We start from the raw sequence: 26,979 nt of genomic DNA, 5'->3' as shown, positions 1-26,979 counted from the left end.
CACCCCGCTTGTTTTGGATTATTCTCTTCTTGTCTTGCTCTTGGAGATTTTGTTCCTCCTGGTGTTGCATCATTTTACCACCAGATGAGAGGCAGGAATATTCACAGTCTGGAGAGGAGCGAGAATCAGGGATGCTCTGCATAAAGTGAGGAGCCCTGAATCATCCACAGCTTTGCTCCTGATGCGAGCAGGGCTCGCTCATCCTCTGCACTGCAGCACAGAAAGCTAAGCTCAGCCGCTGGTGCTCACCTCCTCTGACACAGGCTGCCTCCTCTGCAAGGATCAAACCGAAAGGAGAAGCAGCTTTTTGGGGGGAGCAGGTGGATGTGGAGGGTGGCTGGAGAGCAGGAGCAGGCAGGGGGGGCAGGGGGGGCAGATTTAGCTGAGGATGGGAGCCAACGAGTCCATGGAGCAAGGACAGACCCCCTGTCCCTCTCAAGAGCACATGTGAGTTTGACTTAAGCTGCATTCCTGCTCCGTGTTCTGTGTGGAAATGTTCAGAGGTATGATTGAGCAAATTCTGAAGCAGAAGAAAATTACTTTATTAAAAGCTGAAGGTCTGGAGAGAAGCTCTAGCTGCTTCTGCTTTGCTGTTGTATGAGGTGTTTTATTTATTCATGGCTTTCAATTGGCCTCCCATGCAACATAAATGTTTATTATGTGTGCAGGGTGATATATTATGCAGAATGTAATCACCTGTCAGTAATATTATGGGCATGCTTGGCATTTGTGACGCCAGTTCTAAATCCTTACAAACATCTCTGTGAGACATTGTGTTCTATTCTTGCTCGATTTTTGATGCTTTCTTTCTTCTTCGTATTCCGTCTTCATGTCTACTGTCATGAAACCTTTTCACACTATATAATCCAATGCAAGCAACTGAGCACGTCATCTTTGTTGTTTGCTTTTGTGATGTAAATAAGGATGAGAGAATCAGCGCATGTGCGCACATGTGCATCAGTGTGCCTCAACTACAGTACACTACGTATGGATAAACCATAATAGTGCTTCAGGAGAGCCTGTGGGAACCAGAATTAGGCAATGAGTGCAGTAGGTGCCGCTGGGAGGCTGGTGGGGTGATGTTTTGTTCCTGCATGAAGGAGAACGCGTCTGCCGCGCTGGGAGCAGGAGCTGGTGATGGAATCGAAATAGAACACGCTGTGTGGGGGTGGAAGAACATAACTTAGGAATATCAGTAGATGACAGAGAAAGAGAGAGAGAGTTAGAGAGGGGGAGAGATGGAGCAAGAGTGCTCCACTTTACTGTGTTTTATTTATATCTCAGACACACCACTGCACAGGGGAAGAGGGGCCAGGGGAGAAACAGAGGAGAGGGATCAGGGAAATGGAATAAATGCGTGTGTGTATGTGCTGTGTGTAATGCAGAAATGAATGATTTATAGCATAATACAGTCGTTTTTCTTCTCAAAGCTCCACTAAATTCAGAGCTCAGAGGGACTGAATACTTATAAAAATGTCAGCACAGTAAAGGCTCTTATTGCAGGAGGGCTGAGTTAGCAGCTGTTTTCCTACAGGTGTGCAGGACAGAAGCACCGTGCCCACCATTACTAATAAGGCTTTTACCGAGTTCACTCCCACAGTTGTGTAACACAGAAGCACTTACAGTGTAGAAAGCATTCACACCTCGGAGCATCACAGGGCATCTGGAAGTGTTAAGTGTTATAATGGATCAAAATTGTGTTTACACTCGAGGGAATTCTTATTATTTTTCGTTCTCATTTTGTTTCAGTGTGGTCAGTGTGTGTTGTCGTCTGCATTTTTGGGGTGGGGGGGTGGGGATGTCCTTCCTGCAGCGATTTGAATTAACCTAGCGTCTGATCTCATCATCAACACAGAGAGACATTTTAACCCCCGCTCCGCTGGGGCTCTGACTCACAGACCTGGCCTGTTGTTGTTTAATGTGCCATCTGCCTGCAGTCAGATTAGGCTCGATGAGGTATTACACATAGAGATTATCTTAGTCTGACACTCTTATGTCTTTTGTGTCAGTGGCTTCTTTGTTTTGGAGCTGGACTGAGCAGATTTCTTGGGACAAAAAGGGATACCAGACTCCAGAGGGGGAGGTGTCTCACTGATTGAAGTTGACATCAGTCTGGATGGAGATGAGAGACGGACTCAGCAAGACATCTGAGGAGAAAAACACAGGTTCTGTTTATATGACCTGCAGAGAGTGCAGAGTAATTCTCCATAAGATTTAATTTCCTGAGATTGAAGAATCATATGCAGAGGACAGAGCTGCTTTGTGCTCTTTCCCCATTACAAAGCCTCTACAAGCTGCTCCCTGCTCACCACATAACATCTGTGTAGGAACTAGTGAGGCTCTTGTAAAATCATAATAGGCTGTTGTGGTGATTCGGGTGATTCACAGGGTGTACAGTGGCTATGATGTAATACTTAATATCCTGACTCTCATTCTTCAGGGGGATAGCAGCACAGGAGCTCCCTCTGTTGGTCCCTTCGGCTCTACCTCATAGAAAACTATAGATTCTATAGAGTGTAATGAAAAACAGACAGAGTACAGCTCTCTCCCCTCTTTTCACAATACCGAACAAAACAGACATTTACCCTCATAAAAAAACATGTATTAATGCAAAGGATGCGACGCAGCATGAAAGCCTATCTTTTCTTTTCTACCTATTCTTTAACAGCAGATCACAGATCAACCTGAAGCCGAAAGCTCTAAAGCAGCTGAGGGAAAAAGGGATCGCTGCATGAGGAGAAGATAAAAAAAAGGGATGATGATGAACTGTAGAGGTATAGCAGGAGATGAGGGAAAGCTAAGGATTTTAAAGGTAAAGGAGGAGTGGGATGGTAAAGAGATAGATGACGGCCGCAGTGTCCAGACAGAGAAGGGTGTTTAAAGCCGTTTGACAGCTGACAGACGATGGAGACGGAGTGTGCAGCAGCTAATCCATTGAGGCTAATCACACAGCTGCTTGGAGACCAGCAGCCAGCCGCCATTCATCCATCCCTTCTTCATCTTTTTTTCCATCAGCTCTCATTTAATCACAGTCACCTCCGGACCACTCTGTAGAGGTGACGTCAAATTTAGCTTTTTTTTTTTTTTTTTTTTTTGCAAAGAACAGATCTTGATTTGCAATGCCAACATTTTTTGGACAGGTGGTGTTGGGTTTACATGTCAGTGTAGCCCAGTTTCCCCCTCTTCCCTGTGGCTGGCGGTGGCTCTCCCGCCAGCGCTGTAAAAGCTGTTTATACAGGCTGAGTTGGACTTGGCTTTGGGAACAGAGACATGTCTGGCTGTCTGAAAAGCAGCATCTCCCTGCCTCGCGCTGCAGAGTTCCTGTCTCCAGGCAGTCATTTCAGCCAGTGATAGGCTGCTATTAACTGCTGCTCCCTTTGTTTCTATTCTCCCCCGTACCCCGACTGCTCACCCACACGCTAATTTTCCTCTTTCTATGTTTTGTCTGCTGTGAGGTAACTTACAGTAAGAGCTCCTGACGATGCGACTGCATTTTACACAGAAGCAGCAGATAGATTTTTGTTCACCTTATTCATTTGTTTCATGTCTACTTTCAATTACAATGCTCCATTTAGTGTATGGTTTCATGTCTGTTCACCGTTTGAATTCTGCTTACTTCATTCTGGGAGGATTAAAAGTGTTGAATAAACTAAAAATTATGCTGTTTTTATTTTTGTATTTAAGCCAGTTGTGGAGATGTAAGCAGAATGATGCTGATCCTGCAGCTGCCCGCCTCATGAATTTGCAGTGTGCCTTTATTTGTCCTCTATATCATATAATACACTTCACAGCCTCAGTTGTGTGTGTGTGTTGGACTGTCTGCATCCAGCCACTCCGTTGTTTTTCTTTTTCATCCACCGTAACATATGGTTGGGACAACCTCCAGTTACCATAGCAACATAGTGTTTGCAGTTGCATGAAGAATGTCCTAAACAGAGCACTGATATGAGCCCTAATTATCTTATGTCACTCTTTTTAGAGATTTTTCCATCCATTCTCAAAGAAGCTGCTAATTTGTACGCTTAACACCATAACCATTTATACGCAGCTTTTTTCTTCATAGAATTTGTTGAGTAGTTTAATTTCCACACATTTGCCTTGGCGTGGTTGATGCTTATTTGCTATCCATGTATTACACTATGTGTGAGGGTCCTGTCATTGGAGTAGTGGTCTTACCATCTGACAATATGATCCTGGTACCCGGTGACTGATCCAGATGGATCTCCAGGCAGACCAGTCTTATGCTGCTGGGACACGCAGGGTCCTCACAGAGATTACAGCTCTGGCTCCCTCCTCAGCCATGTGCTGTCTCATCACGCATCACAGCACCCTGAAAGCAATGGGGGTGCTTTTAAGGCTTTTGATCTGAGCACGTAAAACGTAACAAACAGGTATTGCTTATCATTTTATAGCCTATTGGAGCTTTAACATGCTGTCAAATGTTTATGTGTAGCCTGATTTATCAGATTCATCAGTGGAGCAAATTGCTGTGCGAGTAGAGAATGTTACTCCTGCCATATTGTTGGTTTAAAAGACCCTCCCATCTCTGCTGTGATTTAACCCCAGGGACAGTGGACATATTGTTCATCACAGCAAAAAACATTTATTGCCAGTCCCCTCATACTATCTCTGCTCTGAATTTTTGTTGCATTGGCCATATTGTCTGTATTGATGATACTATATTTTGTGCGTGTCTGTGACAAAGGAGCCCCACAAGATGCTGAATGGCCTCAACATTGCCTTGAGGTGATGCCCTATAGATTAGCTAGATCAATAAAGTGTATAGACATGGAGTTGTCATTTAACTGTGGGGGTCCACAATAATGGCAGCATTTCCTCATGGCATTGCGTTTTTCCAACACCATTCTTCATTTGACTCATTTCATGATACTGTCCAAAGATGTGTTGTAGAGGCCATATCCTGCACCTGCACACAACCATATCTTTGCATGTATTAGCAAAAGATACTGCATGTTTTTTTCAGTTTCTGTGTGTGTGTGTGTGTGTGTGTGTGTGTGTGTGTGTGTGTGGGGATGTACTTGCGTGCGTGTGTGTGTGCATGTGAATATGACCTGGATATGTAGAGCAAAACCTGGGTGTGTCTTTGCATTGACCAAGAAGTGTGTCAGTGATAAGTAATTTATGCAGAGAAGGACGCTACAGTGGAGATTAAGAGGCAGGAAATATATATCAGATGCATTGGTGGTGTGTGTAATGAGTGAGCTTTATGAGCACAGGTTTGGCTTGTGGGCAGCAGACAGATTTTTCTTCGGTGTGGATACAGCAAACTGGTTCAGAAGCAAGGGAGAGAGAGAGAGAGAGGAAGGTAGAGGGAGGGAGAAGAGTAGAGAGAGTAAGGCTGGCAGAGAGAGAGAGAGTGAGGCAGAGTCAGAATATACAGTATGCAGGCGGTGGGCTCCTGCAGCCGGTCTTATTTAGATTGGGAGACATCATTTCCTACTGGGGAGGAGTGGAGACATACTGATATGGATACAGATAACAAAGAGGAGCAGCGGGAAAGGACTGTATATTGGAAACAAAGAGAGCTGGATATTAGGCAGTAGAAAAAGGCGGAGAGAAGGCAGAGGAAAGGAGGGAAGGTTAGATCCCGTGGTCTTAGTCATCAGCTGAGAAAGAGGCGGTGGGCGTCTACCTGTGTGTCAGGCAGTAGCATTGTGGTGCGGAGAGGTGCAGCCCGCCGGCAGCCATGGCAGTGAGTGCGTGGCAGGCGCTGTCTCCACTGCAGTGGGCTCGCTGGGGCTGGGACACACTGCTGGGAGGGGCAGGAGATGGGGACAGCCCAGGCTCGGATCCGGCTCTGGGCCTCCTCCGGCGTCTCTCCTGGGGCTCACGTCATGACAGCATGATCAAGGCTGCCGGGGAGCCGCTCAGACAGAGGTGAGATGGGACGGGGAGTCTGGAGCGACACCGTCACGTAATACACCAATCAATGGAGCGTGGAGCTCTGTGGTCAATCTGTGTGATGAGCTTTGCTACCATATGTATATGTGTGTGCGTATGGCGCTGAGGAAGACAAATCAATATTGTCTCGCTTAGGACGATAACCCTGGGATTTTTATTGCAGCCTGTTGTCATGCAGTAATCAGGCATTTCTCCATTTGTGGCTTGATGTTTTCCTCGGTCAACCTCTGTCTATTTGATGGCTGTGACATCTTTGGATCTTAAGGTGCTCTTGTATAGTGTGTGTATAGGTGTTGGATGTGTGTATGAGTTTTGCAGGGGGATACTGTGTCTCAGATGTGCTGTTATCTGTCACCTCACTGCAGAGCCATTGAAGTCCACTAGAAAATGGAAACCGAAATGCACACACATTAAAAGAAATAGATCTCGTTGCCATTCATACTTGATGTACTGTATACACGTAGCAAAATATTGAGTCATATGATTGATGATGCGATTGATATTTGACGCGCTTACTTGGGAAATAAATGTGTCGTTTGTGAAATGATGTGGAGAGAAGTTCAGCTCAGCTTCATGTGACGTCAGTGACTCTTGCAACTGATTCAGTTGGATTACAAGGTGATGTCAGTCTGATTCACAGCAGCATTGATTTAAGTGTGCCCTTCTCTTTTGTTAAAGGAGCTCAGACTCTGATGGAGCGTTTGAGACCCCTGAATCTACAACTCCAGTGAAGGCTGTTTCTCCTACAGATCCCCAGATCCAGCAACTGACGTCTGAAGACACAGGTACAGTAAGAAGTAGGTCTTCCATGATGTGTGCTTAGCTCATTATATTACTCTGATACACTATTGTAAGCTGAGCAGTAAGGTATAAAAAAGAACAGGTAAAACAAAGTCTTGCTGTGCCATCTAGTGGAAAGAAGCAGTATTTCACATCTGGCTTTGTTTGCTGAGACAAGCATCTTAACCGCACAAAACTGAGGCTTTTGGGATATCTAGGAAAGGCTGACCAGTCAGTATAGTCCCTCTCTCTCATGTGGTTGTTTTTCAGGAGTTGCTGTCCAGCCGAGATATTCACTGAATTATTTATTGCACATTCATCTCTATAATTGGATCTGTCAGAAACCAGCTGCAGCTTTTATCTCCATACGGGCTTTCTTGTTCACACCCAGACCCACCTTCAAAACAGCTAAACCATATGATCAGTTTCATTTCAGATTTAATTTTGCTTTGATATTGCCTCTTTAACAGCTGGACAAAACTTCTTTACATGTCGTATGTCTCTCCATCCTTTGCAGTAGCAGACATCTCAGTCAGTGATCCTGCCTCTGATTCGACTTCAACTGATCCACCACGCCATTCTCCGTCCGGTACTTTTGATGAAAACAAGCCCATTGCAGCCAGTGGTACATACAACATTGAGCTTTTTGCTCCAGATTCAGCGAGTCACACACTGACTCGTTCCCTCAGCCTCCAGGGAGGAGAACTAGACAGTTCCGGTCTATTAGACGGATCCACAACAGGAGGTTTCCGACCACATTCTGAATCCTTCAGCGTAGGCACTGAGAGTGCCCCAGGCACACTCCACAGGCCCAAGAAAGTCCGTCCAGGGTCTCTGAAGAAGAAACCTCTTCTCAGACAGAACTCCAACCCAGAGAGTCCAAGGCCAGCCTCATCCAGCAGCACCCCGGAGATCAAGAAGCGGGCAAAGCCTCGAACTGGCAGTCCTCTCCAGGCTCAGGAGGAAGCAGAAGCAGGATCTGCAACCCCGAGCCCTGGAGGAACTCTCCGAAGGACCCGGAAGAGCCGTGTCGAAACTCCACCTCCTCTCCCAGAGGAAACCAATCATACCTGCCAAGAGGAGAGCCTTGTTATCCCTGCTTTACCCTTGTGCCACGAGGAGACACCTCTCCCTGGTAGTCCAACTGGCAAAGACGAATCGCCCATCCCTCCTAGTGCCTCCTACAAATGGGATCCAGATAATTTTGAGAATATCGACCCTTTCAAAACTGGAGGTAGTAAAATTGCCAACTCCCCTGTTCTGGGTCGTAAAGATCCTGTATGCGACCCCATTGCTATCCCCATAGAGAGTACACCGGTCCCTGCTGTGGAACCAAGTCACCCCAGTCCTACAGCTCCTCTTGATGAGCCAATCACAGACCCTGAAGAGCAACCGATCATCCCCAAGCGTCAGTCAGTAAGGCTGGAGTTTGACTACTCTGAGGAGAGCAGCGAGGCATCACACCAGGCCTCTCCCCCACCCAAGAAAGTGGGCAAGAAGCCCGGTGCCAAGATGCCTCTGAGGAAACCAAAGCTGGGGCTGAAGAAGGCCCCTCCAGCGCAGACGCAGCAGCTGGACAATGACCCTCCAGCAACCCATAATGGCAACGAGGATGAAATCCCTGTTCCTAAAGTAAACTACAACTTTGAAGCAGACAAGTGGGATGATCCAAATTTCAACCCATTTACTTCTAAGAAAACAATGGCCAGCTCCCCTAAACTGTCCAGGCCGTCTTATAGCTTTGACCCCAATAACTTTGATGACTCCATAGACCCTTTCAAGTCCTCCAATAAGATGGCCAATTCTCCTCCTGAGGCCTCTGCCTCCTTTGATCTGTCATCTAATGACTATGACAATGACAATGACAATGACAACATCGGGGAACTGGAGGACCAAAATCAGAACAAACCTGCCAAGAAGAAGAAAACACCTATCAAATCGTAAGTTGACACAGTATTACCACAGCACCATACCTTTGTGGGAGAGTCGACACGCACTTAAAGGACGGATGTGTAGGAATGTCTGAATCTCTGTCCGTGTGATTTCTTGTGGCTAGTCTGTGTGTTTGTGGTCTACTTGTCTTCTATGCCAGTGTCCTCTGTCTGTCTCTCTGTCACCCGTGTCTGTGTATTCTCGTATGTCACAGGAAGTCCAGGGGTGTGTCCTCTCTTTGTTGTCTGTTGTAAGTACAGGGGCAACACAACCATCCACCCTTTTTGATGACCCTTAACCCATGTGGCTCCTTTTCAGTTGGCATGTTGCCCTGTTGTCCCTCTTCCTATTAACAGAAACATCGCAATCCCTTATACCCACTATCAAACAACGCCATTTAAACTTTCTTAATTCTGGTCAACAGGAGGGCAAATGTGTTATGTACAGTATAATCCTATCTATGAGGGTCCTGAGAAACATTAGTTATTATAGCTATATAATGGTCAGCAGAATGCGAATTATACAATGACAATTGGGGGGGGTTGATTTTTTCTCCAGGGTAAAAGAGAACCCAATACAGTCCAGACAGGTGCTTTGGTGAACTTAAGTGTTACAGTCCTTACAGTAGTCAAGTCAAGTCAGTTTTTATTTGTATAGCGCCAATTCACAAAATAAGTTATCTCAAGGCACTAGACTTCCTCTTTGTATTTACAGAGACCCAACAATTCCCACAAAGAGCAAGCGCTAGGCGACAGGGGCAAGGAAAAACTTCCTTTTAAGCAGAACTGGAGTCAGGGTGGGCGGCCATCTGCCTCGACCGGTTAGGTTGGGAGAGAGAGCGAGAGAGAGAGAGAGACAGCAAGAGAGAGCACAGAGGAAAAGAACAACAACGTGCAATGATAGCAATGATATCTTGCATCTTGCTTACAAATTAAAGTCCAATACATGTAGGAAGTAAGAAGTACAATATTTCCCTAATACTTTATACTTAATGGCTTTCCACCACTGCTAATTATTTATCCTTCAGCACACATGGATTTTAGTATTGTTCAATGACCCGACCGGGTAAAACTCCTGAATTCCAGAGTGACAACAGAAGGGGTCACTATTATGGAAGCTATAATCAAACAGGTAAAAGACTAACTAAACCACCACAGCCACACAAAAAACTATTAAAATGAAATAACAAACTCTACATTGATGTCAAAACGTATCTCTATACTATACTATAATTTTAAAAAGGGCTGGAAATTCTACATGTGGAGTCATCTACAGTATACCACACAATATATACATACAGTATACCATCTGCAATACACCACACACATTACATCATGGTTTATATGGTGAGCAGTCTTTAAGACTTAAAACCTTTAACCACTAGAGGTCAGTGCAGCAGTGCTCAATGAGGTGCTGTTGAATGACGAAGAAATTAATGCAAATATGGAGATTGTGTTTGTTGTGTTGTGTTTATGGTTTCTGCCTGAAGTAGTCACTCCTTAGACCATTTTCAGTAGTTTTGTATCAGCATTTTTTCTTTCAAAACAAAAGTATAAATTCTGTTATGGCAACAATATCCCATTAACTTTTCAACTGAAACAGACAAAAAAATCTTTCTTTGTGATAGATGTATTTATTGACATGCCAGTGTATAACAAAGCAGGTGTTTGTATTCCCTCTTGTGCTCATTGTTGGCTATTATTTAAAGAACTAAAGCTTTCTAATAATGGTCATATCTTTATAGAGATATGTAGTTTTCTGGTTGTTGTCCAATTATGTTCATCCAAAATTAATTAAACATTACAACCATGAAACACTTATTTATCAGATATGTCTTTAAGATTAGATTCACAGGATAAAAAAGGATGATTCATCCTTGAAGTTGTTGTGAATTACTATCCAAGGTCTTCCTAACTTATAGAAACACCCACTGAGAATTCATGCATCAAGGGATCTATAAACTGAAAACTGAGGTAATAAAAGTAAATGCCTGCCATTAACAGTTTATCTACAGTAATAGATTATGTTTTTATCAGTGTCCTAACTAACACAGTACATTTCTAAACACATTCCTGCCTGGGATCAGTATTTGTGGAAAGTAAACTATTCACAACATGACATTAATTTACCGCTTCTCTCTGCTCTTCAGTTACTAAACACATTAAACCCTCTTTACAAGCATTTCACTGTTTGGTCATTTCAGCAACACAGACTACAGTAAGTTGTACTATTACACATATGGTAATGCTGCTCTAAGCAAATTAAGCCTTTCATTTTATCCAGAAGTATTCATGTCATTTATAGATGTAACCAACCAGTTTCACATTTTAGAATTTGTGACTATACAAATGTTAGCAAATACAATATACTTGGAGTTAGAGACTGAATATTGTGCACTGAAGATGCTGAGTGACTCTGGATCTTGACTGGAAATTTTTCCTTTTTTCAGTAATACTTTCAGAGTGAAGAGGTCGCCAAAGAAATCACCATTGTCTGACCCATCCCAGGTGCGTATCTAATGCTCCATATGTGTACTCACTCATTTTTTTCCTACTTGTATTTCCTCTTCCCTCACTGCCTCCTCCTTTGTGTTGCAGGATCCTACGCCTGCAGATGAACCTCCCTCCCTCCACCCACAGGATGACCACGCCACAGACGAGGAGAAGCTGGCCTCCTCCACCAGTCATAAGTGGGCAGCTCTGCACGACATTGATGCAGATTTAAACTCTGACCAACAAGAATTCCCTCAGCCATGTGACCTGACGTCCTTCGTCAATGAGAACAGTCTTCCTCATCAGACTTTAGGTGAGGCATTACTGTCTGACTTTCGTGGATCCCTCTTTGTGTCTCCAGCCACCTGTGCCCAAGCAAATGCCGACAGAGATCAAAGCATTGCATAGAGAGGCTGTGCTGAAAGGAAATTCAAAGCGTATGTTTGGATAACGCCTCATGTACAGCAATCAGCCACTTTACTCTTTATTCATCTGGCAACATTATTGATTTTTCTCATAGCTGCTGGCCCAGTTCTCTACTGCCCTCTGACCTCTAGAATTACCTCCTCTTCCCAGAGGCTGTCTGGCTCAACCCATCTGGGTCAGAGATGAAAGAGAACAGACAGCCGTGCCTTATCCTCCAATAAAAGCAGTCCAGAGCTCAGCACGGGCTGAAATGTCTCTCCATTTGTTCCTCTGCATCTAAAACTTTGTTTTGTCTCTCTGCTTCAGTGCAAGACTATGAAATTGAGTACATGGAGAAGATTGGCTCCTCTTCACCTGTGAGTATTTGGTATTATTCTGAGATTTTGATTGTTTATCTAATCTTTATTGCTTTGCTTTCTTCACTCATAGCAGCATGTTTTATATGTGGTATGTGATTTTGTTTTACAGCCACTGTCTGTGAAGAAGCCGTCTTTGTATCTGAAGCTGGATTCAGTATCTGACAGTTTAGCCAAGAATTCGTGTGCACATGGATCTGAGCCCAGCTCCCCCTGCACAGGGTACAACTCACTCTACTACTACTCTAAGTATTTCATGTGTTGTATGTCCACCGTATAGAAAGACTTACAGAGCAGTCGTCAGAACTTTACCGGTATATCTAGTTTGCTAAGTATAAAGCACAATGATTTAATTACATAATGCATGCAGCTCACTAACCCTGTATTAACATGTGATCTGCCTCTTTCTCCCTCTCTCTCTCCTCTCTCTCGCTCGTTCTGTGCAGGAGTTTCGAGGAGATGGAGGCCCAGATAACTGCAGGTATGAAGACACCAGTGCTGAGCTCTCGGCCTGGTCCTGAGGGCTCAGCTGGGGACAAGGGCAGGAAGAGAGAAAGCGAGTCACTCAGCCGAACACAGAGCACAGAGAGGGACGAGCAGGTGAGCCAAATGCCTTTTTTACAAAGATTCACACCCAGTGGGCAGTTTTCACGTATGTCATTCCTGTGTCTCGTCGCCATCATGTGAAGAGAATCTGTCAATTTTGATTTACATTTACACCATGTCATTGTTTAGTCACAAGGGGGAGACAGAGTGCCACACTACACATGCTTCAATGTAGGCCAAGTCTCCAACATGAACCATGACCATCAGTCATGATTCTCATTAAAGCCACGTCACTGATGACAAATAGCCACACTAAGTCTCCAGCTTGAATTCAGTGACTCAGCTCCCAATGCTGCCACTCAACAAACACTCAACGCTTGCTTTGCCATCCCAACCCCTGCCCTCCTCCCTGCCCTCTGCCTACGCCTCCTGGTGCCCTTGTAGTCCCCTAGCCAGGGCCCCATGGAGGCCCCTGCTCCTGCCCTGGCCATGCCCCTGTTAGACAGGCTGTCTGAGTGTGATGACCCCCTGCAGTACCTGGAGCCTGACCTGGCTGAGACCAACCCCACCGCATTCGCCCAAAAACTACAGGTGTGTTGACAGACCACACATGACCTCTCTTGATAAACCTCATAGGTCTCGCCTTTAGTGGCCCAGATGTGTGATGGTGTGTGTTTTTGCATGAACATTATTCCCGTTGTGTCACCTTATTACATCCTTCGTATTCATTTTCCCATGTTTTCTCCACCCACAAGTTCTTTAGTGTGTGAAATAGATTGATGGTGTGTGAAATATAGACAGCAGCAAGTGTGTGTGCTCAACTTTCTATATGTTTTCCCTTTGCTCTCTCATCCTTGGGCCGCAACCCCCCTCCCTTACCCCTGAATTCCATCAATACCCCCAACCCCCCATGAATGCGGCCCAGGAGGAGCTGGTACTTGCCGCCCTGAGGATAGAGGCTCTGCAGGTAGCCAAAAACATCTCTCAGTGCCCCTCCCTCTCCACTGTAACCCCCCAGGTACTGCGCTGAGTCAGCCTGCACCTGCTGTATTTGCGTGTGCGTGCCTGTATGTGTGTGAGCGTGTCTGCAAAATCCGAAAGACGCATCTTGAATGAGCGGTTGCATAATAGCAGGTGTGTGTAAAGGCACATGTGTGTGTGGCTGTAGAGTGTGTGCATGAGTGTGTCTCAGCCTGCCTATCCCCTTCCCTAAACATACCATTCTGAGTGTGACTGTGAACCCATGGCCTTATCAACATGGTGGCTGCGCCACTACATCCGCAGTCACTTCTTCAGTCCCTACATGTGAAATCTCTAACATGGCTTAACGCGTCCAGCTCCCATCCCCGACTAGCAGCGAGCTCCCCCAGGTTGACTCCTCAGGAACAGAGTGCTGTGCATTCTTAGTCCCTTGCCTTTATTATGCATGTTGGGCAACATCCATGTTGTCTGTTCATGAGAAACATACATGAGCATGACTGTGACTGGGAATGTCTCACAGTAGAGTTAATGTTAGCAGGAGTTATACAGATGTAACTCCTCCAGATGTATTTGTTGATGCTTTGCTATCATCACCTTAAATCCCAGTCACATTCTTGCTCTGTGATTGGTTCCTTTTCCCAGACTAACAGCACTAACAAACAGTTACATCAGGTAGGTGCCAGTGTTCATTTTAGATAGAACTTGGGAATTTGCTGGTTGGAAGGTTTGTGTTGAAACAGCATATGTCTGGATATAAGAATAGTGAGAGGTGAGAGTTTTCTTCTTTTCTTTTTGCTTTGCTTACTGATCAGTGGGGAATCTGCAGTATATGGTCAGTGGAAAAACTCTCGTAAGAGCTGGAGCAGGGCAGGCGCTTCCCACTCCTCTTTCCCTCCATGTCTCATGCTGCTGTCCCACACATTTTACAGTCTCGACTCAAGAAACCCAGTACTCGGCGGTGGAATATCAACGGTTCGCCCCTATTCAAAGTAAGAGGAACGTTATACCCGTGTGATCTGTCCGCCTTTTCATCCGATTACAGTGCAGTCCAATAAATTGGTCATGAACACATTTTTCGTTGTTTGTGGCTCAGAGCACACTGGATTTGAAACAACCCTGAGGTTAAAGTTCTGACTTTCAGCTTTAAAGGTGACTGAAGGTGTTCACATCTACACTGGTTAAGAGTGTGAGGATCAGAGCTCTTTAATAGAAAATACCCCCAATTCCTGTACAGTCCAGCAAGTGATAGGGCTCCTTTCCTGCTCTGTTTACCCAGTTTAGATATAAACGTGCAAAAATTAAAGGTGAAATTCAGCACTTTACCCTCCTAGTGCTGGAGTAAAGAGCCAAAGCAACTGTCCAGATACCTACAGACTGCACTGTATACTCTAGCTCCTGTAGACCCCAGACATCCATCATACAGAGAGTCTGAGACCTTTTTTACGGTCTCCCTCCATCTGTTGCCCACCATAGCTGTCCTTTGTCCCTGTGAGCAAGTGTATCCGAGTTGTGTTTCCTGCAGTTGCATTTAGTGTCTCTATTGTAGTGTTTATACATCTACTGGGTTATTTTGATGTTTTGTTTTTGATGTAGTTTTTGTCTTTCTGACATTAAGTAGTTTTTCCTCAAGTCTGTGTGATTTTTCTCTATAGCACTCCTGAAAGTGACGCTAAAATGTTTGCAGTTTACTAGACATGTGATAGGTGCTTTTTGTACAAGGCTTTATCACTAACTGGGCTAAGTACGGAACTGCCCCCAGGGACCAAAGACTCTCAGGTTGTGTCGCAGTTACTTTGTGGTGATTTCATGCATTACAAATTTGTTTGGCAGAATGGCACCACGAAAGCACAGTTCCCCATTGCTCATAGATACGTCTTTGGGATTGTCTCTTTTAAGACGGCGAGTAAACAAGTTATGATTTGCTTAAAGTTTCTTTTTAAACCTCACTGAACTGGGAAGGTAAGCCCAATCAGTACCTGACTTAAAGCAAAAGAGGTCCATGGTTACCTGAACTTGACCAGTGTTTACCCACAGTGGAATAATGGAATTATTGCCCTAGACAGAACAAACACTTCACTCTCTTTTCCACGTATTAGTGGATCTCAATCTCCTTGTCCCCTCTGAGCCCCAACCATTTCATCAAATCCTCCCATAATCCGGCTCTCCCAAGGATGACTAAATCCCTTTCAGAGCAGAGTTTGAGGGGACCGGAAATGGCACCAGAACGAGGATTGTTTTTGCGTTTTGGCATGATGTTTTGTGTGAGGAGCTGTTGACAAGTTGCAACGGTCACATGAACACATGCATATATACGTACATTGGTCTGTAGTGTCTCTCAGTATGCTTCAACAATATATCCAAAGTCTTTCTAATGATAAATCCTGTGAATTCCCTGGTTCACCTCACACCATAGTTATATGTAAAAGAATCAGGCAATGATTCTAACCCCAACAGGTAAGACCAGTTTAGTATGGTGGTGTTTGCTTTAACATGAGACTAACATCTATTTCCCATGCTGCCCAGTTTGCTACCCTATCCACCCTGTCCTGTTTATGATGCAGTCCTTTGCTGTATCAGCTGCTGCCCTCCTTCCCCTCTGCCTTGCCTAGACCCAATCACATTCAAGTTACTGTGATGAGCAGGTAATCATGGCCGCTCAGCTGGGGGCAGCATCAGCCAATCACTTGGCTAATACTGTGGCTATGAAGACTGTTTCATCCAATCATGTGGCAGCTGACCAAGTCTTCAGGAACATCACTACCCTGCCTCATTTACATATTGATTTTGCTGTGTGGTACATTTTAATATAGTTTGTTGCTGCCTTGCGGTTTGGTTCAGGAATCCTGTTGAGAATGTGCGTGGGGGCTCTAGGGTGAGGGTGTCCCGTCTGCAGCTCCGTCCGGTTTGTAACTGGTTATGTTTCCTTTCCTCTCCTTCCTCTCCTTTGCTTCCTGGAAGCAGCACAGAGACCTGTCATCTCCAGTAGAGAGTGCTGTGTCCAAGAGCTCCTTGTACGCCAGGACCACCACCACCAACACCAGCTACATCGAAGGGGAGAGTCCCCACCTGCCCAGGGATCTGGACCACTCGTTGGGAATTGCACGAGAAGAGGTGCCCTTAAAATTCAGTTTATTCTAGAGGTCATAAATACTGTATATGTACTTCAACTTAACATGTCGCACTTGGCTTGATGCTTTTATTACCCTCCTCAGATTGTTTCAAAGGAGAAAGAGGTGCTGGAGTGGCAGAGGAAGTATGAAGACAGCCGACAGGAAGTGGTGGAGATGAGGTAAGAGGTAGCACCTTGGGTTGTCATCTCCTACATCATAATGAGGTCCCACCCATATAGTACACAGCAGCATGGATTAACACCTTTCTGTGTTTCTGTTAAATGGTACCATGTCATGGCACTTAGTGTCTTTATCCATTATAATCATTTAACTCGTCAATTGGTTTATATGCTTACACTGACAAACAAAGCCATGTTTAACCGCAGAGTGGTGAGCCAGTCAAAGAAGTCCATCTTATTATCGGTATTAGGGGTAGTGGTGGAGAATACAGAAATAGATGTGGTTGATATCTTTTATAGTTTAGTATAGTTTTAAAGAGTTAAAACTTTGATCTCAATGGGATAATATGTTAAGGGGCTTTAAATTGCTGTTGTTTGGATTATACAGCATCAACTGCCTGACAACAGCTCATAACTGGGATTAAATAGACTCACATTTATGACTACAGATGATCTGTCTGACAAATGGCTGTTAGTGACTAATGGGGAATCAAGGAGATATAGATATGCAGCACTGAAACCATGTTCTCTATCAGCAGGTGGTGGGTGCGGGTCCAGCTGGCCACAGCTCAGTTACTGTGGATAAGACAGAGCTTACTTCATTTGACTGATTGGGCTCAGGATAAGGAGGGGCTAAGAGGCTAAGGGGAAGGCATGGCTAATCAATCCTCTTACCTCTGGCAACCCGCTTTTCCCAAAACAAGGCTCCTTATTGGGCCCTGCTGGTCCTTGGCTTGGAGGGGAACAACACAGTGCAGATAAATAAAAGAAAAACAAACAAACTGAAGGCCAATTTTTCACTGAACTTGGACCTTTTGAAGCCTGCAGCATATAAGTGCAATATAAAAATGATGACCAAAAGCATAAATTGTCTGTCTGTTGTGCCACATCCACAGCTATCTGACCAATATCCACCCAATTCTAGCTAAATGTTTTTATTTAGACATCCTGCTAATGAGCAGACAGGCAGACAGACAGATCTCTATACTCATTGGTGTAGGCAAATATATGAATTGCATGATTGTATATTTATACTGATAAAAACCCCTCCATGTACTGATGATGTACAATTTCTCATCCGTAGGAGAATTGTTGCTGAGTATGAGAAGACAATTGCACAGATGATAGGTGAGTTCAACTTTAAAATACAAGTTTTCAGTAGCTTTAAAGACCTAACTACTGATCACAGGTTACGCCACCCTCTGTCTTTTCAGTGCACATAAATTTTATTTTAAATCAATTACTTTTGGTCCCCAAGCTCTGCCACAACTTTTTGCTGCACTTGTTTATTTGCAACCTGAGCAAAATATATTTTTAAGAGAGCAAGGAATTTTTTTTAATCCTCTAACACAAGCTAGCTTTGCCGTTTGCTTGCTTTCATGTTTGACTGATGTGAACTGAATCCTGATGTCATTGGAGGGTGAAGTGCTCACCTCTGCCCACTCGTGTCCAGCTTCTCTGGACTCATTAAATTCCACTGCAGGCTGACGTCCCTGCTTTATTCACCTACATCTTCCTCGCCACCTCTGGACATTCTTGAAAATTTGATTTTTGCTGCTGTCTAATTTCATTTTCTATTCTCATTAAAACACTGTCACGAAAAAAGGGAACAATCTGTCTCTGCTCGTGTCTAACACTCGGCTCTGTCACGTGTCTTGCCCTCCCAGCTTGACTTAACACAGTCCCTTCTTTTCTGTTCTGCTCCCATCTTTGCCCCTTACTGTTTGATAACCCTGACAGGCATGCCAGGTGAGTAACAAGGACTTGATCTTCACTTCTTTGTGTCAGCTCACATCTCTCCATCCGTCCGTCAAAGAGGGGGAGCAGCTGTGCTCACTTTCTTCATCTCATCCAGTGACATTTGTTTGTCCATTTTGTTGCATTTCATCCTGTATGTTGAGACATAGTTTTTTTTAATGGGTAAAAAGGACAGAATCCTTTGGCATTTTCTGTTCAGCCAACCTTTACGTGATCTCTCAGCTGCTTATATTCAGTGCAACTTTATACAAAATGTGATCAAAACCTTTAATATTCCCACTGGAAACCTTTACGTGCACGTCTGCACTTGGTTTCTCTACTACGGAGGGTTGCGTCATTCATGCAGAATTAGTGAGTTAAGCAGGTTGGACATCTAAGCTTGTCATAGGAAAGGAAAGGGAAAGCTTGGAGGGGGTCGAAATACTGTGGGAGCTTTGTCATATAATACTGAAGGGCGTAGAAGCCGCTCAAAGGAAACCAGCCCCCTGCTCTGTCCCTATAGTCTCTTTAATTCACACATTGATCAGTGTTTTTGTTTGCATGCTACACTGGTTTATCAGAAATACTCATATAGTGTAGTATAAAATGCTATTAAGCCATTTCAATTCACAAATCCATTTTGATATATCATCAAAAATAAAGTGTTTGTTTGTACGTATGTGTTGGTTTTGGTCTTTAAACGGTATATGTGCCCATTACAGTAGACTCTGCAGTTCATAGAAATAATGACCTGATCTACAGTGTGTCTGTGTGTGTCCATCAGAGGATGACCAGAAAGAGAAGTCTCTCTCTCACCACACCATCCAGCAGCTGATCATGGAGAAGGACCAGGCCTTGGCTGACCTCAACTCCGTGGAAAAGTCTCTGGCCGACCTCTTCCGACGTTACGAGAAGATGAAAGATGTGCTGGAGGGCTTCCGCAAGGTGACTACTACACACACACTCACACACACACACACACACACACACATACACACACTCACACAACTAATTCACAACTAATGAGTGTTTTCAGCATGACCGGCCTTGTAAGTCATCTAAAATTTAGCTTGACAGCCCTATGGCAAGCAATTAAATGATTTCTCACTCTGGTCAGAATGAAGAGGTGCTGAAGAAGTGCGCTCAGGAGTATCTGTCGAGAGTCCATAAGGAGGAACAGCGCTACCAAGCCCTGAAGATTCATGCAGAGGAGAAACTAGACAAGTGAGTCTGTGCATACTCTCTTTATCTCAAGTTTGTTTTACTCTGACTGTGTAGTTTCACCACAGTACGATTCCTACACAATAACTCGATGCCCAGCTGAAATGTTTGGATATAGACCAGTAATGTAAGTAGCTGTTTCTATAGATTGAACAGTATATATTTGAAATTTGTACAGATCGATTCTGTATTGGCTTTACAGATGTGAGGTTGTGCTTTTATAAGACTTCCTAAGCTGATGGGAGTTATGGAAAGGTGCCTTGATTCTCATCATATTACTTGTGTGTTTCCAGGGCCAATGCAGAAATAGCTCAGGTGCGAGCGAAGGCCAGGCAGGAGCAGGCCGCCTACCAGGCCAGTCTGAGGAAGGAGCAGATGAAAGTGGACTCTCTGGAGCGCACTTTGGAGCAAAAGGTCAGTGGTGCGATGAGATGTGAAAAGATATGAAATCAGGGGAAAAAATCCATGTGAACAAGTATATAAACTGTAAAATGAACTTTTGTTTTACAGAACAAAGAGATCGAGGAGTTGACAAAGATCTGTGATGAGCTGATCGCCAAGATGGGGAGGAGTTAGCGGCCACGCCACACCCAGGCCAAATCTGAAAGAAAAGATTTTGTGTTTATAGAAGAACTACTTGGAAAATGAAGCAGATCAGTAATATTTATCACTCTTTCAAGGACTGACGGACATCTGAGGCCAAAGTGGCCTTGGGATTATATTTCCTACTGACTTTGTGTATACAGGATCCACAGGAATGGCTTCCTCTTAATCACTCTGTACATTTTTGATGTGTCAGTGTATCGTACTGTATCGGGGGGGTCTGGTTTAAAGTTTTAGAGAATTTACCATATCACTAATGAGTGTGTCTGTGTGTGTGTGTGTGTGTGTGTGTGTGTGTGTGTGTGTGTGGGTGTGTGTATGATAATGAGAAAGTGAGCGCATTGTTAAATTATCTATAATGTTTTTGCCATGACAGCCATTGAGGGAGAAGACTGTTTAACCACTCCTGTTGTTGTCTCCTCTTTATACAAGAGAATGATAGACTTTGAAAAAGAGAACCAGAGAGTTAGATTCATTCATGAAATGTTGATACACCACTAAGAGAACACAAACTTATCACAATAGCTTACTGCATGTGAGAGAGAGAGAAAAGTTGTAATGTTAATGTTTGTATATACTGTAGGAAACTCCAAGTATCTGCATTTTTGATAGTTATTCCGTCATCCTCAGTCCGCTTCCCTCATGTAACCTTGTAGATATTTGTCATACTTGTCATAGCTTTCTCGATGAAATCGTGGGACTTTATTTTTTGGATTTTATTTTGATATAAAGCAAACTAATCGTGACTGTATTCAGTTGTGACTAGGAGTAATTTCATTTTGGATGGATATGTCCTGGTCCTGCTATGGTCGTTGTGTCACACTGAGGAATAACTTCTCTGCACAGCTACTGTACAGCATCTGCTTACAAAGTGCAATAAAAGATGGCAATACAGCAGTCTGGCTTTACTCTGCTTCTTAACCCGCACAACATGTTTTCCCACAATGAGCCCCCATTTGAAACATCACACTCCATGAATTAATGGCATGACCACTGATAAATTGGGATTGAGAGGTGATTATGATTATTTGACAATATCCTGCTTCCAGTCAGTGTCAGGAAACCAGATGCACAAGCACAGGTGATCCTGCTTATGTGTAAATGATGCATCACAAACTTTTATTTTTTAGTTTTTCTTTTCCTCTTCTCTTACTTACTTTCTCCAGTCAGGGGTAGATATACCACAGGAAGTACATTGCAGTTGCCAGATAGTAAAGATGCTAATTTGAAAGAACAGACATGATGATTTAGTAAAATGTACATATTTATCCACATTTTGATGTTCAGGAGGAAATACAAATTGCTGTGAGGCTGATCTTTAGGATATTATATTATAGCCCAACTACAATAACCCAACTGCACAGGATGTACCTTCACACCAAGTTTTGTGATCGAGAGTGTGTGAAAACTAGTTAGAAAGCAAGAGGATGGAGACATTTTTGTGGAAGTAGCATGAATGCAAACTTCCAGATCAAACCTAAACCAACAATTCCAGGATCACACAGTCTTATATGAAAAAAATTACTGAACGTGTTTCCACTTTTGAATAATAAATAGTGTTAAATGACGTGCAGTTTGAAATCCATCGGACAGAACATATTTAGAACAGGATGAGTGGTGATGAGTGGCATGGATGCCGGGGTACGTTGGCCAAAAAAAAGGTTACGAACCAAAGAAAAATACTTAGAAAAGCAGTATCATTTGGAAAGATGACAGCCATACTGAGATGATTTATTGCAATTCTTGAAACTGTAATGCACAGTCTGATTTGTATCTCTAGATAAAAAAGAGTTAACCTTTCCAAAATCAGACTGAAGTAGCTGCAACATATACCAAGAACATCCCTCTGGAATAATGGCATATCTACATAATTAGCAACAAAATACTGATACAAAATCAAAGGACAGTCATCCTTTGCCAAATGAACGTGGCGCTGAAGAAACTAAATGGACACCTGTGGGGCCAAAGTGTCAGTTAAGTTCAGAGATCAGTTTCATAGTGGTCAGTCGTGGTGCAGCAGGGTGCCGTAAGGGCGTGACCAGGTGGAGACAGGGACAAGAAAAGGGAAGAGCCAGACTCAGGATGGGTGTGGCTACAACACAGTAGTAAGGTGAAAGGTGCAGGATGAATCGTAGTACACGTCTTTTGCTAGAAGAAACAACCACTGACACTCAGCACAGAGCTGTGGGCCCCAGTGGAGGCGCTGGTAATCTCCTGGTTGGTGCAGGAGGGGGATATTAGCTCATCGTATAGCTCAGATTAAGCTCAGGGGGCTTTAGGAGCAAACAACCTGCTTTTCATTGTGTGATCAGGAAGACTGAAGACCACCAGCACCATGAGAGCTGTCCACTACTGTCCGCTGCTCCTGCTTTCCCTGGTCCTGCTAGCAACCAACAGTAAGGACAATATCTATAACCCTTCTTGTTTCGTCTTCCCTTTATCCTTTCCTCCTATTGGATCACTGCTCAACCCTCTGTCCACCTGTCTTTGAACATGGTTGGTGTCTCCCTTCAGGTGCTCCTCTCCCTGGCCACTCTTGACTTTCCAAGAATATTTAACTCTTATTGTCTTCTGTATTTTAGTCTTTTCATGAGCGGCATGAACCTGTTGAATTAAAATTGGTTCTGCTTTCAGACACCAGGAAATGTTGGACAAAACAATGCTACAGCTCTTTATTCCTCAGAAAATGCCTGGCATTTGTAATAACTCCAAAAAGATTATTTTTCACTGACGACTCTATTTATGCCAAGTTTGCTAATTGCTGTTAATTTCTCTGGTAATTCTCCTGCATTTTTCCTCCCTTCAGACTGTAACTAGCATGCAATCCCAGCAGTTAATCTCTTAATAGGCCTGCAGGCTAATACTCATAGCATGTGTGTAGAGCGGCTGTGCTGTGGGGATAGATTGGGGTCAACCTCAAACAGCAGGGGACATTTACATGCCATGTCAACACACAGAAGAGCACACAAGCAGCAAAGAAAATAGACCAACTCGTACAAATGCATAGCAATCTGTACAAAAATGTATGGTTTGCTGTTTGCTTGTTTTTTTTTTTTTGTTTTATTGTGAAAACTATGATTTTGTCAGTGAAAGTCGGACATTCAGTAATTTGATTTGATTTGAGTTGCTGGTATGAGGAGAAAAAATTCACCTGCCTGGTCTATAAGTTTATGGAAAAAACACTTTGTGAGTCTGTGCAACTTTTTTGCCATCATAACTAAATGATAAAAGACACATCCAGTGGGTTAAAGGAGGTTATTCTGATGGCCAAAACAAGAGATGTGCTGCTGTACAGAATGTTTGAAGCGTTCTGTGATTCCTATAAGTCCAGCTCTGTTTGATCCTCTTAAGAAGAAGCATTAAAGGCAGTTTCTGAAGGGCCATTTCAGAATTTAGGAGACGGATAGAGGTTTTCAAAAGGAAGCGTTGAAGTGATATTTCAAAGGTCAGCTACTGCTTCCTCTGGAGAGCTTTAGACAGACATTGAAGTGTTTTATGTGCTGAAGTGCCTTCCTTAAGCTTTAGCTGAAGGTTAGGAACATGTGTCTCTAAATCTAAGGGCACCCGTTTAATTCTTTGCTTTATTTGGGAAGATTTGTGTGAAGAAAGGGAGTAATTAGTTCTCTCTCTTCACTTTACTCTCACTGTTCCTGTTAAACAACATCACACATCAGAGCCAGCCAGATGTGAAGTTACCATTGCCTGTGTGTGTGTGCTCATCAAACCCATAAATCCTGTCTCCATAAAGGAGCTGGGTCTCTGAATTCATGATAAATGGAACTGAGTTACTTTGACTGTGTCACAATGTAATGCTGCTGTTTACCGTGCCTGAGCAGCTGCAGCTGGCTGTCTTAACAATGACCTGCAGCTGACTCTAAATATGGGTTTTTAAAGGACAAACATTGCATCAGCGACATTAGCAGCATTACCTGAAAGAAGAAGTCAAGACATCTGACACAGGACATTTTTTCACTGTCGCCCGCATTAGCGTCATAAACATTTCCCATCAACTGAAGCAATGACATCAGGTCGGTATAAGAAGAACAAAGGAATTTATACGGTTTTATGGGACTTAAAATTATTCACATATGCTTGATCTTTGAGTTTTACATTATTCTTGTACTTTTTAATAAAATAACAATCAAATAAATAAGAAAACAGACAGAATCTTCTTTCATCTTCTATGCTACACGTCTCTAGAACACCAGGATAAAACTAGAGATGCCTACACTGTCTTCTGTCCACATGCCATGGTGTTTGATTGTACTGTTTTAGGCTTTAGTCAGTGCTATAGGAGCATTTCTTCTCTGTTTTCCTTCAGGTGAGGCTCTGCGATGTTATACCTGTATGGGCTCCAATAATGAAGACTGCAACCGACAAGGTTCCAAAGCCTGTCCCAGCTACTCTGATGCCTGCGCTGTGGTGGTGGGCCATGACAGTGAGTCCAACAGTGACAGTGTAGTAGCCTTTTCTTTTAAACTGGTTTACTCTCTGCCTTTTCGCTAGCAACAATAAAGATACAAAAAGCTCTATTTTTACCAGGCTGTGTGGGTGTGTTTGTGTGTGTGTTTAATGGAGGACAGGCTGCCGTCTGGAGACACATCTCAGTCAGTAGGGGGTCTGAAGCTTTTAAGGGAATGAAGAGCTTTGCTACTCCTACTCGATCAATATCCTTAATTAGGACGCCATGTGTTGGTGGCACCAAGACGATTCCTCCTCACAAAATTAAGTTAACTAATTTTCCTAATTTAAACCTGCACAAGGCAGGAGTTTAATATACCTTATTAATAATCAAAAAGTGGGCTAACAGCGGAAACCATCATCCTGTCTGTGAATGACACATCGTGGATACACCAGTTTCCTCAAATTAAATCCGTGGTGTCAGGTACATCGTGTACTTACAGTTTACTGGACACCCACAGGCAAAGTGTCAAAATCAAAATGAGACTAAAGTGTTATGAATCATTCAGCCGGGGCAGTTTCATTATTTGAACAAGTTTATTTGATGTAAATCAGTAATTCCGTGTAAGACAGCAGCTAAAACCAGTGTAACTGACTTCTATTTCTGTCTGTTTTGTCAGGTGGGGTGATGAAGTCATGCTCCTACAAGTCTTTCTGCAGTCAGGCCAACAGCCAGGGCTACAGGGCACCAGGTGTCAGAGTTCACTGCTGCTACAGTGACGACTGCAATGTGACAAGCTTCGCCTCCCAGCTGCCAGGACTCAGCTATCTGCTGCTGTTTCTGCCTCTGCTCCTCCACTGCTTGTTCAAGTAGATGCATGGCTCGACTTCATCATGCCAACAAGTATCCACAGCACAAATGCCAACTACTACAACTGCTGTTGTTTTCATTTACTCCAAAAAATGCCAAATAACTCTGCCTAATTCAACACTGCACACTCTTCTACTTTCTACCACTCCACTTTGATTTACCGTGTCTATCTAAACATAAACCTCGACATCACTGAGTTACTGTACACAGAGGAGCTTGAGGTGCTAGGTGTGACTATGTGGATTATATGCACCATGTTGGATTCAATCCATTAAGCAGCAACTCAAGTAGATGCGACTTTCAGTGGATTTCACTAAGCCAATAAGTAGGATCCTAAGGGAAGTGCTGAAATAACAGGCAGAGATAATTTATTGTTTGCTTCCTACATTAAAGAGGAAGTGGTGCTGTTTGAGTTTGTTCATTTCACCACGTGTTTGATACTCAGCATACAGTTATTAATTACAGAACAATAGGATAAAGACAATTTCGTTTTAGTTTTTACTAATAACCTTTCAAGTTACGTTTTACTGAATCTATTGTCTTTTTTTACTTAACACACTTATACGCCTAAGTGTTTCTGCAACAGATGTTACTGTGGCTAAATATGGCACCGAGAGTTCAATCAGCTGGTGCGTGCCATTACGTCATTAGCCTGTCAGTCACACATCTGACAAGCTGAGGTGAGGAAACACTTCTCACACGCTGCAAATCCACATAAACCTTTTATGCGGCCTGGAGCTCTACACCGATGAGGTCAATCCACTGCGTTTGAAGTCACTTAAAGAATTACTGAGTTTCTTAGCAGAGTCTGAGCACACCTCGCTGGAGGATGGCTGACTGTGTGAGCAGAGGCTACTGTACATACGGTGTAAAAATAACTGCATGAAAAGCACAAGACGGGTCAACACTGCTTATTGTGTCATGTTTTGGTTGTTGGAACTCATTTTTTTACACGTGCTTTAAATTCATAACACACATTATGTGTGCTTATATTGTAGACATTTGTCACATAAATATATCCATCCCAAAGCTTGTCATTATACATATGTTGATATCATATACAGTGAGTCTGAGACCACTTTCCTAGGATGGGAAGATAGACATGTTTAAAATGAATGTGAAAAACATATAGAATTTTATATGTATGTTGTAATAATAAACTTGCATCTATAAATTGAATATTTATCGTTAACATATAGGGCACCATCACTCTTGATATTGGCACATATATGTCGTACTTAATAATAATTAATTACTCCGTACTTTTTCTGTCCTGGGAATTTGAGGTAGACTGTCGAGAGAAGATCTGTAACTTCCTGCATTATGGAGCAGACATATATTAAAAAGATGAACATGTTAAATTATGAGCCATGCTAAATTATTTCACGTATGTGGCACTAACACAAAATACAGATGAAAAGA

The 26,979-nt window shown here is 43.4% G+C and overlaps 2 protein-coding genes across 6 annotated transcripts in view; both read left to right on the top strand.

Annotated features, from left to right (window-relative positions):
• The window catches only part of tacc2 (transforming, acidic coiled-coil containing protein 2), a 51,002-nt gene extending 29,820 nt beyond the window's left edge, over window positions 1-21,182 (top strand). For 2 of the 5 annotated variants that reach the window (XM_023425717.2, XM_087179172.1), the window contains 16 exons: window positions 6,601-6,719; window positions 7,220-8,642; window positions 11,084-11,141; window positions 11,232-11,439; window positions 11,859-11,908; window positions 12,021-12,130; window positions 12,355-12,508; window positions 12,899-13,045; window positions 13,380-13,472; window positions 16,397-16,546; window positions 16,648-16,724; window positions 17,809-17,852; window positions 19,246-19,406; window positions 19,579-19,685; window positions 19,976-20,096; window positions 20,193-21,182. In XM_023425717.2, coding sequence (XP_023281485.1) covers window positions 6,601-6,719; window positions 7,220-8,642; window positions 11,084-11,141; window positions 11,232-11,439; window positions 11,859-11,908; window positions 12,021-12,130; window positions 12,355-12,508; window positions 12,899-13,045; window positions 13,380-13,472; window positions 16,397-16,546; window positions 16,648-16,724; window positions 17,809-17,852; window positions 19,246-19,406; window positions 19,579-19,685; window positions 19,976-20,096; window positions 20,193-20,258 — 3,088 coding nt within the window. In that variant the 3' untranslated portion in view covers window positions 20,259-21,182. The remainder of the gene's footprint in view (window positions 1-6,600; window positions 6,720-7,219; window positions 8,643-11,083; window positions 11,142-11,231; window positions 11,440-11,858; window positions 11,909-12,020; window positions 12,131-12,354; window positions 12,509-12,898; window positions 13,046-13,379; window positions 13,473-16,396; window positions 16,547-16,647; window positions 16,725-17,808; window positions 17,853-19,245; window positions 19,407-19,578; window positions 19,686-19,975; window positions 20,097-20,192) is intronic. The other 3 variants (XM_087179169.1, XM_087179170.1, XM_087179171.1) reach the window with 3 other exon arrangements.
• Window positions 21,183-22,424: 1,242 nt separating this feature from the next.
• On the top strand, window positions 22,425-26,736 carry ly6pge (lymphocyte antigen 6 family member pge). Its single transcript, XM_023425747.2, has 3 exons — window positions 22,425-22,681; window positions 24,607-24,723; window positions 25,367-26,736. The coding sequence occupies exons 1-3, from the start codon at window positions 22,621-22,623 to the stop codon at window positions 25,558-25,560; spliced, it is 372 nt and encodes a 123-aa protein (XP_023281515.1). The 5' UTR covers window positions 22,425-22,620; the 3' UTR covers window positions 25,561-26,736.
• Window positions 26,737-26,979: the final 243 nt, after the last annotated feature.

Source organism: Seriola lalandi, unplaced genomic scaffold, assembly GCF_002814215.2.
Source record: "Seriola lalandi dorsalis isolate HSWRI2012SDOR001 ecotype SW California unplaced genomic scaffold, Sedor1 jcf7180002054795, whole genome shotgun sequence".
Lineage (NCBI taxonomy): Eukaryota > Metazoa > Chordata > Actinopteri > Carangiformes > Carangidae > Seriola > Seriola lalandi.
This window is presented reverse-complemented; position numbering and strand designations above follow the sequence as displayed.

Excerpts from the sequence above, each read along its gene's own strand:
- ly6pge (XM_023425747.2), top strand. The coding sequence starts at position 22,621 with ATGAGAGCTGTCCACTACTGTCCGCTGCTCCTGCTTTCCCTGGTCCTG. Across the intron at positions 22,682-24,606 it reads GGTCCTGCTAGCAACCAACA|GTGAGGCTCTGCGATGTTAT; the intron begins GTAAGGACAATA and ends GTTTTCCTTCAG. Across the intron at positions 24,724-25,366 it reads TGTGGTGGTGGGCCATGACA|GTGGGGTGATGAAGTCATGC; the intron begins GTGAGTCCAACA and ends CTGTTTTGTCAG.